Raw genomic sequence first — 14,741 nt, forward strand, 5'->3', positions numbered from 1 at the left:
CATTAATCATTTTCCGTTCCTGTGGTACTATCATAATTCGTTGTGGGATTTTCATGTTTTAACAGGTACTGGATTGTTTCCTTTTTGCTGACTACGGGATTAGTCACACAGCTGAACAGTGTGTTTTCTGCAGCAAACAGCTTTACATTTCAAGCACTGAACATAAACTATGAGTTCAAAATAATGAAAAAATGTCATCTTACAAATTCTCCACTACTGTTATGAAAAGACGATAACAGAAGATACACCACACCACCTTCTCCAAGTGTGGAAAATTCCACGTTTCTTTTGGCACGCACCAAGTGCAATCCCAACTATAACCACAAGATGTCGACAAAGCCGATGAATCGTGTAGCAAAGCGCCGTAACATTACAGATCATGTGTTTGCTAGTGGTATAATCACATCTCTGTCTTTTCTTTTCTTTTTCTAAACAACAAACATAATCAGGTATGTGGAAATACTGCATCATCTGCTGCCTGTCAGAGTTATTATTTCTAGGATCTGACTAATGCAGTTTCCTGTTTTCCTGCAGGACTCAGGAGAGCCTGCTGCCATTGAACATCTCATGAGTTCATTGGACAAGAACAATGATGGAGAGCTCAGCTTCCTGGAGTTCTGGCAGCTGGTTGGACATCTCGCAAACAAGCATGGGGGGTTCAGCCAATGAAGTGACCTCAAATGTGCGGTTCATTTTCATTAATGTTACTGAACTGTCTGTATGTCATGTGACGCTGAAATCATCAAAATGGAATTTTCATGTCAATTTCAGCAGCAGTGTACTCTGTTGTACTGTATTATTGTTATTCCGTTGTCTGCCTTGTCTGCCAAATGGAATTAAACTTAATCCCAGAAGAAATATGAACAACCAGCCTCCCAAAGTTCCCATACTCATCTGCATGTACTCACAGGTCGATGATCTAGTTATACAGTGAGAATTCATTGTCTGGGAACTGTGTGTGTGAGCGTTTCTGGTATCTCTGGTTCCTGGAAGACATCGCCTCCCTCCGGGATACGAAATGAGGTGTGGCGTTGGCTGGGTTTGAGATGGATGTCGTAATTGCTGCACAAACCTAAAGACCCTATCCATTTCGTTCAGTTTCTTTCTTTTCTTTCATTTGATAAAGGTTCCTAAAGTTTCAGGGTGGGGCTGGACTGCGTCCGACTGTTTGGAAAGCTCTGAACACTGAAATGACCGCACATTTAAAGAAGAGGAGCTGATTTAAAACACATGCAAACTGGAGGAAAAGAAGACTCTTGTTAGATGGGATCACAAAAATTTCCTGGGGAGGGAGGGGACATCTGTAATAAGCCTAAAATGTGAGTTAAAATAATCCGCGTTGCCCAAGCTGCGCCTCTTTCCACATTCCTTCTCTCTTAGGAACACGCCCTACGACAGCAGAAAAAAAATCTGGCTTAAGTAGATGTTAAATCACGGAAAAGATATGTGCTGCGGGTTCATCTAGGGCAAGGCTGGTTAGTGAGGGAGATCTGAGAAAAGGAAGAAGAGCAGCTGAAATAGTATTTCTTCTTTTGAGCTCCCTTGTAGGTGAGTCTGATTTCTAGAGATTATTCATTTTAAATAAAATGTTTATTTACTGATTAATGCTCACTTTCTTCTTTTGGGACTTACTAAGAAATCTTCTATTAAGTTTATTTTTTGCAGAGATGTAATGAATTTTGCATATCTTGCCAGCCTATATCTGTTGCTACTCCCCAGCTTCTGGCCACAGAGATCGGGTTCCTCTTCTTGGTAATCTAACTCCAGCCCATTTACACTTCCAGAGAAACCAGAGTCTCGGCTCACGTTTATTTATTTATTTGCTGCCTGTGTGTCAGTCCTGCCTCTGTTCGATCTACAAATTGTCAAGATTAGTTAGGGCTAAATGTAAATGTGGGACGCGGGCAAACTCCTGACTTCTCCGTTACGCACGGCGCGGCGCACACTACTTCTGGCACACGCGTCAATGTCGTTTAACAAGCACTGAGATTGCTGTCTCCGATTTGTTCTATATCAGTCTGAATTATTCACGTTATGGTAATAAAGTAGTGAGAATCGAATGGCTTTGGTCTGCTGTAGTTAATGCCACAGAAAAGGAACAGTGACAGGTGACATGGCCACAGAGGAAGAGGATCAGTCACCCCAAGATCAAACAACACCAACAGGGTGGAGTCGATCTGTTGCTCAGATTATCAGTTATCCTGGAATTTAGAGTCGCCGACTCAGTAAGTGAAATGGATGGTGTGCGCGAGGGTATCGACCTGACAAAGTTCAGTCAGAAATATCAGGGGGGTAGAGCGCATTATCTCACTGACTGCCAGACGTTTTCATGGTAGATGTCTTTGGCAGGCAGTGAATTAAGAGGGCTGTGGTGGGTGTGGGTGGCCCTGCCTGGTTAACTGAACTGGTCTGAACATGACAAGACTGTTACATTGTTTCAACTACATGAGCCACCAGCAGCTGCGCAAACTTAATTTTACTCTATGTAGGCATTTTAATGTAACCTAAAACTATACATTACAACAGTTAATCACAACCTCTTGGCTTGTCCATGTGTGCTTTACAGCAACTATTTACAACTATCGTCAGTAGTAAATGAAAATAAGAACTTGTGTGGAAGTTATGAAGCAAAATGTAGAGATCAGTGTATTATAGAAAACAACTCCTGCTTTATAATGCAAATTTAATTTGACCAACTCAATGCTAAATATGCTAGAAGTGAATTCAGGCATGTTAAGAAAAAACTAGATTGTTAACTCATATTTTGTGGCAATTTTTTTTATGAAGAATATATTTTTAGAGGTTTTTTTTCAGTCGTTTTAAAGTATCAGTAATAATCATGATATATATATATATATTTTTAAAAGACTAAATGGGTTACATTTTCTGCCAAGCAAATCAGCTATCGAAATTATTTTTTAACATAAACATAAGTTTGATTTCACAGCTGAGAGATGAACTAATCAAATATATCATCACTATCCATAACCATTTGACTGATAGGGTCAAAATTAAAACATGGACGCATGAGACACAACAGAACACAGTGTAAGATGTATATCACACTGTGTTTGGAACATGAAAAAAGCCTGAAAGAGACTTTGTGAAAACATTAGAAATGTTAGTAAAAGAAGTTTTAATGTGAGCTCAGGTCGTCACTTCTTTTTAAACAGCAAATTCCATAATTTGTTGTATAGATTATTTGTACTTTCTTAATTCAGATTAAAAATTAGATGCAGCATTTTACCCATCCCCAGTAGATTAGTGCCCGAGGGTTGGGGTATTAAGGGCCTTCTTCACGGCCCACAGTGACTCACTTCTGTTGCCAGCCCTGGGACTTAACTTTTTTATTTTTAATCCTGAAAGGGGAGAGTGCACTATGAAAAAACAGGAGATATTTATTCTTGAAAATGATAATCTAACTCTGGCGCTTTTCATCTGCCAACAACAGGGGAGTTTACAACTGCATGTGTTAACTTAAACACAATCCATAAACATGAAACTGAAGGTCACAACTAGAAGCTACTTTTATTCAGGAACTGCAGAATCTCAGTGTGTGAAGTGAAACAAAAAGTCCCGATCCTTCAAACAGAACCAGCGGTACAAATAAAACAAGGAACAGGCTTCATTCATTCCACTTGAGTCATTCTTTTTGCTCCAAAGTCTGAATCTGAGTGTACGTGTGCCAAATGGCCGATGAAGGCCTTCATTTGCCTCTGCACACACAACTCCCAGTCACCGTCTTGCTCTTTACATGTTCCCTTCCCCCAGTTTGTAATTCTGCAGCCCCGTTGTCTCCAGTTCTGACTGAAGCCTTGTTGGTTTCATGTTCATCTAATTACACTCAAAACAGACACTAATGGGTAGTCGCCTGTCAGACATTTTGATGTATAGCTTTTTTCTGATGCTGACACACACACACACACACACACACACACACACACACACACACACACACACACACACACACACACACACACTGACCTGCCCGCACCTTTAGTGTTTGACTTGTGGAGGATGTAAGGAAGGTGTTGGGGCAATCATAGTAGCCTATCAAATAATAATGAACAGCATGCTGATGACAGATGTTAACTTGATGGTTGGATGGTTGTGTGTGTGTGTGTGTGTGTGTGTGTTGTGTGTCTGTGATGGCATGGCAGAGAGACATGAAACAAAATCCTGGGTTTGGGTGCTGGCTCTCACTCACACACTAATTAGGTTAATGCAGGAGAGGTCTTAATTGCCCTTCTTCAGATATGTGTTTGTGTGGCTTTGCATGTCTTCATGTGCAGGTCAGTGCAGGCATTTGTGTCAGATGGCAGATTTATCAGCTTCTGCCGTTACTCCAATAACATCACCCTGCGCAGCCATGATCATTACCTGTCTTTTGGCTACTGCTGCTGCAGGGTAGTTTCCAAAACACACTGGAAATCCTGCATTGAAGCCTCACTCCACACCTCAGATTCTTATCAACTCTACTCAAGTATCTGCAGCATTTATCCAAATCTTTCGTTTTCTATGAGCAGTTGCTTTGAAATTATTCTTAGATGCACTTAGAAAGACCTGTGTGTTGGCTGAGTTGCGTCTGGAAGCATTAAGTCACATGTTCACTGGCCATACCCCTTGAGCTAGGCATAACATTTAAAGTGCCCTAGATATGCATGTACATGTTAATTTCCATAATTTACTGTTAAAAATAAACAGCTATGCCTTTACATTTTTGCACAACACTGATATTTATTGTGGTGACACTGTATGGCCCACTTTTCTGCAGCTGAATACAGAAGTTCACCATATTTCACAATTTCTTAGCATTTTTATATTATGCAATATGTGCACCACTTGGTGTGTCTCAATGTTACCCAGCAAGTGCAGCTAAATCCAGTTTGAAATGGGCATTTTTTTCATTTTTATGGTGAACTCTAACAACTGCATACATTTTATTATAAATGATGTAACATATGGAGTGATGGTTTTCAATCAAGTCGTCATCACAAGCAGACACCTGAATGTGGGATTCATTTGGTTCTTACGCTGTCTGTGGTGGTCCTGTGCCGTCTTACCACTAGCTATTAGTTTTCATAGTTTGCAGCTGTGAGCAGAACTTCCAGTTTGTTTGTGCAACGCATTGTTCAGAAAATGACACATTAAAACCAGACCCAAGAATTCAGGGTTGTTTAAATCTCTCATCTTCTGTAAGTCTTTTGAATATAACTCAAAATATCCTTTAACACAAGTCCTTAATAAACAAAACATAAATAGTGTAGTTGTTCTTTTGTGCGACTATTATCACATATCAGTAAGACTGCATGTAACTGGAGGTCAAACGAAGTTCTGCTGTTTTCAATTAATGGATTTGGGTCAGTTTCACAACCACCAGTCACAACAGTCAGATAGCAGCTCTTTACAACACGTTTGTGGAGGACTGTAATGGCACAAACAAAGTTATTCTGAAATACCCTCAGGGAAAGAGTTACTCATGCTCCACAGCTGGAAAATACAACAAAACCATCATTACAGAGTTTGGGCTCCATTAGTGATCACTCTGTCACGTTGTGGTCAGATGTTGAACATTTAAGAGCACTGTTAAGAGGAGCAGTTCATCAAAAAGGATCCATTTGAGATTCAGCATTTACAAGTATATGAGATCACAAAGGACACATTTTACTTGTTTACTGAACAACAGCATTGGGAATATTAGAGGTGTAAGACCAAAGTCACTCTTCTTAAAAAAAAACAATACTCCAGCAAATGTTTGCTTTAAAGCACACATGGACAAACCAAAAGGTTGTTGGAACGATGTTTTGTGGGCAAATGAGAGCAGAAAAACAAAACTAGATCTAAATGAGAAGAGACGTTTTTTTAAGTAAACAAAAGTAAAACTAAAAAGTAGGAACCTTATGCTATCTGTGAGACACAGTGGTGGTAATATCATGGTTTGGGCATTGTCTGCTGCATTTGTGTCGGGATTACTTGCTGTCACTGACGAAATAACACAATCTAAATTGTATGGGTTCATGTCAAAGTATCTGTTTGTTATCTGAATGTGAAGAGAAAGTGAATCATGCAGGACAATGACTGACTTGGAGTAGCCAAGTCACAGCTCTGATACGGGAAGAATCAAAAGCAATAACCTAATGTTAGGAAATCTACCAAAACACAAAACTGATCAACGGTCACTATTCATGTAGGTGGAGCTGCACAAGCAGATCCTAGATACTAGAAGCAAAGGTTCACATACTTATTACTGTCAAAGGAAATTAAAATGAGATAATTTCCTCCAAAAAATAGTAAAAGCGTATAATATGACCCCATGTTTTTATCATTACTCTAACGACTTATTTGTCTGATTTTTTTTTAGGTCATAAAGATTTAAACATACTGTCTGTGTGTATTATATGGGATGACTGTAGGAGCTGCTTCTTTGGCGAGGCCTTTGCAATTGAATTTCACTGGAAAAATACACAAAGGTTTCATATAGTGCATGTTTTTTGTTTATCTTCCACACTTTTGCAACAGTTTTCTCATCACTGCTTCCCATTTCATTTGTGCCCCATGCAGCAACCTGGTTCCCATCAGATATTTGTTAAAGTAAAAAAGGCACATTTATTTATAATGACTTTAGTCTGTTCCAAAGCGTCAAACAACCAAGACATTGTGCAAGCATGTGCAACAAACAATGACCTGAAAACTCCAGCACAAACATGTGATTTCTTCATTACTGACTTGATTATTTCCAAGGATGTTTCTGCTGGAATAACATGTCAGCATTTCTCCCTGTGAGAAATGCAAATTAAGTTAATATGCAGCCTTAATCACACCTCTACTTACAAGCAATGCGATCAGAATTGGTGTAAAGTTGTCAAGCACTAACAGCCAGTGCTTCGCTTTAGATTTCACATCCAACTAAAATACAAATAACCTTCCTTAACATTTATTTATTTATTTTTGTTTATCCCTGCAGTGTTTGTGCTCCAATAGAGTGTGCTTGACTGGTTGGATGATGTTCTTTTCAGGTGAGACGTGTGTAGTGTATGTCATATATTCCTACGATGTGTGGAGAGGTGTTTTCCAGCAGACGGACATTAGGCAGTAATCTGAACTTTCAGCCTCTTGTGTGGTTTTAGGCATCAGGTGTCCATTGTCAGAGATCATAGCATCCATTGTGCTTACTTTTAGAGACTCCCCTTCTCTTCATCCTTCTATCACACCCTTTTTTTGCTCTGTTTACTTCAGATGGCCTCCATGCTGCTCTGCCCCTGTTCTCTCAACCTCATCTGTGGTGACTTCATTTATGAGTCTCATCTTTCTCAGATTTCTACAACATTTTGAAGTGTCAGTATGTAGTACTTTTCATATGACAGGACACCATTTCCTTTAAAACATAATTAACATTTTTTTTATTATGAATTGACTAGGGGGTGCATGGTGGTGTAGTGGTTAACACTGTGGCCTCACAGTAAGAAGGTTGCTGGTTTGAGCCTCAGCTGGGGAAGGTTTGAACAGTGGCTTTCCTGTGTGGAGTTTGCATGTTCCCCCAGTGTATGGGTTTTATCCAGGTACTCTGGCTTTATCTCACGTGTTCACTCTAAATTGTCGCTAGGAGTAAGTGTGTGTGTCAATGTGTTTTTTGTCTCTCTGTGATGGTGTAGCGATGCAGGTGTACCCTGTGACTCCCCTGTTGTTTGCTGGGATAGGCTCCAGCTTCCCAAAACCCTAAATTTGACAAAGTGGTTAAGAAAATGAATAGATGGATAACTGAATATAACTGACTGTATCTAATATTGATATGGGTCTCCTCCAGCTCTGACTGGTAGAGAGCCTCGAGTATTCAACTTCTTCAAGAACCCAAAGTGTAAGTGCTTTTTATCCGAACTATCAGGAGTATATTGAAGATTAAAAAAAAAGCATTTTATCCACTCAAGAACCAATGAAAGTGCGTTTTCAAATTAATGAAATTCATGGAAATCGTACCTAACGGCATTACGTTTGAGTCTGGGTGTCAAAGATATGGCCATATCTCTCCCTGCCATTTCTCTGTCTAAGCTCTTGGTTTTGCTTTTTGCCCTTTTCCTTTTCTATAACAGAGATATGGAGTCAGCCATAAAGACGTTGGTGACCACATTTCTTAGTTCTACCAAAGGGAAGGACAGCCTGGATAACAAATCCTTCAAGAAGCTGGTACAGAAGCAGCTCGGTGGCATGATGAAAGTGAGAATCTGTACTCTGTACCATCATATTCATAAATATATCATATCTGCGTTTCTTAACGAAGAGCTAAAACACATCTGATAACACTGTGTCCTGTCTGCCTCTTTTTATCCCTTTGTGTTTTGTTCAGGATACAAACAACAGTGCTGCCATTAATGAGATGCAAGAGGGACTGGATGCGAACAGCGATGGAAAGGTCAGCTTCCAGGAATACCTTACCCTGATTGGCTACCTGGCCAACTCCCTCAGTCAGCACGAGTGTGAATCCAATGGAACGGCATCATAGGGGCAGTAGTAATCAGCCTTTTCTCAAATAAAACGTCACAATTTTCTAAAGAGTCCAACCAAATGTGTTAAACCTTTTGTTTTTCACTGCAGTCAATAATCATTTTATGTACTTTTATGATGCCCTGAACTACATCTTAATTGATCTCAAGTCTGTCAAGGATGTCTTGAAACATTCATTTGGTCTTTTATACATGAATTACACAGAGACTATGTTGTATTCAAAATAAAAAAGTTTATATTAAAACTACAAGATGTTGTCATATGTTGTTACTGTTTTGTTGGCTTTCATAAAGTTTTATTTATTTATCAACAGGGAACCCCAGGTACATTGTTCCTCTACAGTAATTTGGTTTGACATTACCCAATTGGAAACAGCGCAGCAGCACCTGCCTCCTTACTACCTGAGGCGCTTGCTAAATATAGCTGTGACTTCTCTGGTCAAACTCAGGAGCCTTTAGATGCATCAGCTTTTGCAACCTGATCCTGATACACAGTATGCTTCCCATTGTGTGCTGTCCTGCACTCTGCAACACTATACACACATATGGTGCATGCAAGCATACACACACACTCACACCGTGCTACCCCACTCACTGACACAATATCCCATGACAAAGACACATAAACAAGAAGATGCTTTTGCCACCATGCCACTGACAAAGATATAGTTCATGACATGCTGAAAGTGCTTTGAATTCAATGTTTATGTTGTTTACAAGTATTGCCTTATGGAAATGTATTAAAATACACTATGTGCTTCATTTTTATCGTGTACTTTTCATACTCTGTCTCCACTACATTAAAATAATGTGGATTCATGCCAGGAACCATCTAAACTATGTTTCGGTTCCTGCTGAAGGGTTCCTCCCGTAGACTATTTGAAGTACGTTTCTGTTCCCATTCTGAAGTATCTGCACAAATGTTTGCGTTTTCACTGGTTGTGTTTTGGAGCTTGAGGTGTGAATGTGTTACCAAAAGTGTGCATGTCCTTTCATTCTCATGTTCTCCTTTGTGTGAGGATTTCTCTGCATGGCTGCCAGGTGTGATGGCTCCATTCATCTGTGCTGCACTAATCCTTTGGATACTGTATCAGGCATGACCCTCGTTTCCCCCAGCGAACTGATCTACTCTCAACCCAACGCTCTTTTTGCTGTCACACACCGAGACACATTTGCAAAGTTTTGAGGTTACTTATGTTGGTCTTGGCATGGTGTGCATTTTAACATTCCCCGCAAGTCTTTGTTTGTTTTGGCAGGCAAGTACAAAATGGCTGGACAACAGCAAAACAGGATAATCCACTATTACGACAATAGGCTGGAAAATAGTCAGGGATATGCGACTGAAACCCTGCTCAGGAAATTCACTTTGCCTTCTGAGTCATGATAATAAAAGTAAGAATACTCCAAACTCTCTATATCTGCCAACTATCTTCTGAAGGTAATGAAAACATTGAACTTTACAAAGGTATTCATTTCTTGTGGTCGTATTATGGGTGAGTCAATTTACTTAATGTCCTGCTGCTGTTACTGTACCATTAGTTTTTTCAGTTAATATGTCATCTCGGACAAGTAGTGCAATGAGGACAGGTGGATCTTACATCTGTCTGTTTAGCAAGTAGCAGGTGTCTGATGCGTAAACAGAGAAGGTGAAGGGGGAGAAGGGGGGTTGATAGGGAGGAGAGGGGCAACAAGTGGAAGGAGGTGGGGAGGTGGAATGGGTGGAGTAAGGGATGTATTTAAGAAGCTGGTGTCCACGTCCTCCTTATAGCCGCTATTTCTCTCTCTCCACACCTGACCAACAGGCCAGCAATTCATCTCCTCTCAGGTAAGAAACAAAGGTTGGAGGATGTAACAGACAGATGTCAGCACTGACAGCTGTGTGTCTGCATGTCTTTCAGATTGCTTCTGACTGTTATTACAAGAAGCAGATTTTTTTTCTAGGTGCATGACACACTCTCTTAGTGGACTTTTTTTTTTGTGACAGTCAGGTAAAGAAACTAAATTGGCACTAAATTATAAGCTATAGAACCTAGATTTATCTTGTAAACGAGACAGCAGCGAGGTAAGATAGTTCCCATACTGCTGATCTGTGATACCAGGTGAACAGTATCCAGGAGAAATGACTGATGTTTGCTGTGAGTGGCAGCGAGGAAAAGTCCTCACAGTTTAAAGGTGATACAGGTTCAAGAAAAGCAAGGACTTACACCTGTCTCTGGTGTTTCCTGCCATCCGGTCTAACTTACGTAAAAGCTGGATCAGATTGCTTCTGTGTGTTCTGGTTGCATCTCCTCCTTTAGTTGGCTGTTTAGCCAGCTTAGAGTTTCACTCGTATCATCTGACTCACATGTCCGGCTGCTGACTCACAGGTCCTCACACTGGGACAAAGCAGCAAACAGACGGAGGACCAGTTTATATGTAGTAAAATCTTATCAGATCCCTGGTAAGAAGGAAATCTGAGAAAATGAGGAAGCGGAGCAAACTTGTGAGTTTCCAGCTCAGGAAATACTGAATCTGTCATGAGCAGATGAGAAAATAGCAATTTCACTAATTATGTTCCTTTTTCTCAGCTTTCCATGTGAGTTCCTTATCTGTCTGTCTCTCTGTCTCTTAGGAGCGCTGATTGTGTGTCAATGAGAGGAAAGAAAGTGTGTATTTACTAGACAAAGAGACCAGTAATGATTTTCCTGCACTGGCCTTTTGCCCCATGTTTGAAAGAACACATTGCTTTGGCACAAGTTGTACTAAAGACCGTCTGGTCCACATTTGTCCCTCCCCAGAATGTCTTTGCCAAATTCAGAGAATGCCTCCACCCTGGAGAACGCCATGCAGCTCATGATCCAGACCTTCCATAAGTACTCTGGAACTGAGGGGGACAAATACACACTGAGCAGGGCTGAGCTCAAAGAGATGCTCACAACAGAGCTTGGCAACTATCTGGGGGTAAGGAAGCTCATTAAGGACACAATGTACTTATAGGAGTGTAAAACAAATTGAGCCAATATTTATATATGTTATCCCCAAACATGCAGAACGCCCAGGACAAAGAGGCAGTGGATAAGGTCATGGGAGACCTAGATTCTAACAACGATGGAGAGGTAGATTTTACTGAGTTCATCATACTGGTCGGAGCTCTTACTGTGGCCTGCAACGACTTCTTCTTAGAATACAATGAAAAGCAGGAGAAGAAGAAGTGAGCGCCTCCTGAGCACAAAGATATCCACTCTGCAAATCCACATCTACAAGCTCCAGGGAGAAAACGGTCAAGGAGGGACAGAAGACCCACTTAAGACATCTTGTCATGGAACCAATGTGGACAAACACACAAACACATATAGTGGCACATATAAGGTAGTAAATGTTGGGTGTTTGTGTATTTGTCTACAATGTTCCACTGAACTAGTATTGTTGCGATATGGAACTCTGGACTGAAAGTCATCTATCATTGTTGCATGTGTGAATATCTCTCATGCATTTCTTTCCATGCATTTTGCTACACCTTAAAGCTGAAAGGTTTACCCCGCTTTGAAAATAAATAAATAAATAAATGTGAAATTTACTAAAAGTATTCAAATGTTGGCTGTGCTTTATTACAGCAGGAAAGAAGAAAGAGCACAAGTTTGGCACCAGGTGGCAGCAAATGTTTCTTGTTTGATACCAGATGTATTGTGGCAAGAATATTGTTCTAATTTGCTTAGCCACATGAATGCACCCGTTTTTGTGCTTGTTGTGTATGGATGTGGATTGTAGATATATATATATATATATATATATATATATATATATATATATATATATATATATATATATATATATATAAATATAAATATATATATATATATATATATATATATATATATATATATATATATATATATATATATATATATATATATATATATGTGTCATTTTTAGGAATAAATACTCTAAAGTTATACATTTCACTCTAGTTAAATGTTAGATGTAAGAAGCTTTGCAGTGGTTTTGGTGTAAAGTTCATCAAGCTCATCCTGTGCATCAAAAATGACTCCATGTTTATTTGTGCACGTAATGTTTAAATTCCTGTTTTTACAGCAGAATAGCGAGAACCTGGCATGAGCTTGGGTTGGCGATTGTTTAAAAGCTTTGTTTCCCAAAAAGGAAAGAAAAAAAAGTGCTGTTTGAGCGTGTAAGTGTGTGTGTGTGCACACAGAAGGGAAATGGTGAGCTTCAACATTAGAAAGCCAGGAATTTTTTTTCTTCCTTTATATCTTGTGGTGTAAGATTGATAGGAAACTGAGGTAAGACCTTAATTTACAGACCTAAGATTTTGTGCAGAAGTCAGAGGGAGAGTGCCAGAGTCAGAAAAACAAGCCACACAGTCAAGATTAATCTGAACCTATAACCTTTATTGGACTGGTTAAGGTGTGTACAGGAGCAGATTTTAGAGTCTGAAAGAGGAGGGTGAAAGATGAGGGAGCATAATTAGAGAGGAAGTGAGAAGTAAGGAAGGAGTGTATAAAGGTCAGAGAGAAAAAGAGCGAAAAGAGAGTGGGCAGCAGCACATTCTCCATGCGGAGCCATGCAGCCAACAGTTTTTCACAGGTCCCTGAAAGGCTTTTCACACTTGTTTGGAATATACCAGGGATCCCCACAGGTAATCCCATCCTCAAGAGACAAAGAGGAAGATGGCTCCCAGTCCAGAACTGCGCAGAGCTGCTGACTTGGCCACATGACTGTAAAAAGCTGAGGAAACTCACAGCCGATGACACTATCAGGGATTAGACATCTTTTTTTTTTTTCAGAGATTTATGGTGACTTTTCTATGCAGCACTAACGCTATAAAGTCCCATCTCTCTGCCTTTCCATCTTTATTCCTTTTCTCTGTTCATTTATTCATTCCATTAGGATTTTGCATAACTTCGATTGCCTTCTAAGACCACTTTTCTGTTGGCCATGCAGGCAAATTTTTTTCCTCTTTAATTGCACATGTGCCTGACAAGGCCTTTTTCTACTTTGCTTAAAACTCCTTGAAAGATTTTGGGAAAAAAAACCAAACAGCCACACTAAAAATAACGGACAAGTGCACAAATAAATGGGTTGCTGTCTTTGTCAATACAAAAAATATCAGATATATGTCCATGGAAGACAAAACAAGATAAGGACCGAAGATGTTAGCATAGATTAAAAAAAAGAGTGCCAGGAAGACAAAGATACTTAATACTCATCTGATCATTGGATCACACAGATGTGCTAATAAACAGAGGTATTCACATAAACAAATACATGTATAGTTATGCTTTGAGCAAAAGGGAAGGGAGAGGAGAGAAAAACCAAGTAAAAAGCTGCATGTGAGATACTGTTTTAGTCTGGTCTGGTGATCAGAGTAATGACGATAAAATAAACAGCCGTGAAAGCACATGTTGACACACATAACTGCTCAGCATCCATGATAAAACCCCCATCAACCCATCAATATGATTTGATTTACATGTTACTTTATCCAGTATTGATCCTTGCCTCCTCTTAACACAGGTCTTAATACTCCATTTTAGCAAAATTATATTCCATTGTCCATCATGTATACTCTTTAGCCACCATCTTGGCTCAAAGGCCTCCCTTTCTCAGGAGCTACTGTGATCAACAGCCATGCACTCCTGCACTGCAGACTACGGCTGTTTTCCATTTACCGTCCAAAACACTGAGTGCAAACTGTCCATGCATAATCTGTAAGCACATCTCTTTCAATTTTCTGCAATAATCAAACCCGGCTCTTTTTTTTCAGTATCACTATCCTTCACAATCTGTTGCTCTGACACATATCATGTTAGTATGCCCGTAACAGGCAGTGCAGTACAGTTTTTTTTAAATTTATTTATTTTTTTATCACATTCTTTTTATTCTTTATACAATCAAACAACAAACCATATCCTCTCTACCACCAACAAACCTTTGCATGGGCTAACATAGAAAAATCTTTATGATATATACTCAATGCTATACTGTGGTAAGCTGCTATGCTATAATAAAATATAATAAATCATGTCACTAACATAGTGGATTCCTGGAAAACATAAATTAAGTACAAGAACCTTGAAATGACCTCCTTTCCCTTTCTGCCACATTGCTAGTCAACATTGTGGTTGAGTGATGTCCTTCATCATCAGGACACGTCAGTGTTGGGCACAGTTTTGATTGGTCTAACAGGGAGAAAATCCAAGCATCCATGTTCCCTGAAAGACTGAGGAGGGGTGCATGGAGGGAGCT

At 39.7% G+C, this 14,741-nt stretch overlaps 3 protein-coding genes across 3 annotated transcripts in view; all 3 read left to right on the forward strand.

Annotated features, from left to right (window-relative positions):
* s100w (S100 calcium binding protein W) overlaps positions 1–669 on the forward strand; it is a gene marked incomplete at both ends in the record, with an annotated part of 2,953 nt that extends 2,284 nt beyond the window's left edge. The window contains one exon of the mRNA XM_079240905.1: positions 535–669. Coding sequence (XP_079097031.1) covers positions 535–669 — 135 coding nt within the window. The remainder of the gene's footprint in view (positions 1–534) is intronic.
* Positions 670–1,399: 730 nt separating this feature from the next.
* On the forward strand, positions 1,400–8,741 carry LOC306755603 (protein S100-A16). The gene is made up of 3 exons (XM_079240044.1): positions 1,400–1,548; positions 8,088–8,211; positions 8,342–8,741. The coding sequence occupies exons 2-3, from the start codon at positions 8,092–8,094 to the stop codon at positions 8,495–8,497; spliced, it is 276 nt and encodes a 91-aa protein (XP_079096170.1). The 5' UTR covers positions 1,400–1,548; positions 8,088–8,091; the 3' UTR covers positions 8,498–8,741.
* Positions 8,742–10,884: 2,143 nt separating this feature from the next.
* On the forward strand, positions 10,885–11,813 carry s100t (S100 calcium binding protein T). Its single transcript, XM_079240141.1, has 4 exons — positions 10,885–10,980; positions 11,110–11,143; positions 11,276–11,438; positions 11,528–11,813. Exons 3-4 carry the CDS (start codon positions 11,277–11,279, stop codon positions 11,690–11,692), a joined length of 327 nt encoding a protein of 108 aa, XP_079096267.1. The 5' UTR covers positions 10,885–10,980; positions 11,110–11,143; position 11,276; the 3' UTR covers positions 11,693–11,813.
* The last annotated feature ends 2,928 nt before the right edge of the window (positions 11,814–14,741 follow it).

This window comes from Telmatherina bonti, assembly GCF_933228915.1.
Source record: "Telmatherina bonti genome assembly, chromosome: 5".
NCBI lineage: Eukaryota > Metazoa > Chordata > Actinopteri > Atheriniformes > Telmatherinidae > Telmatherina > Telmatherina bonti.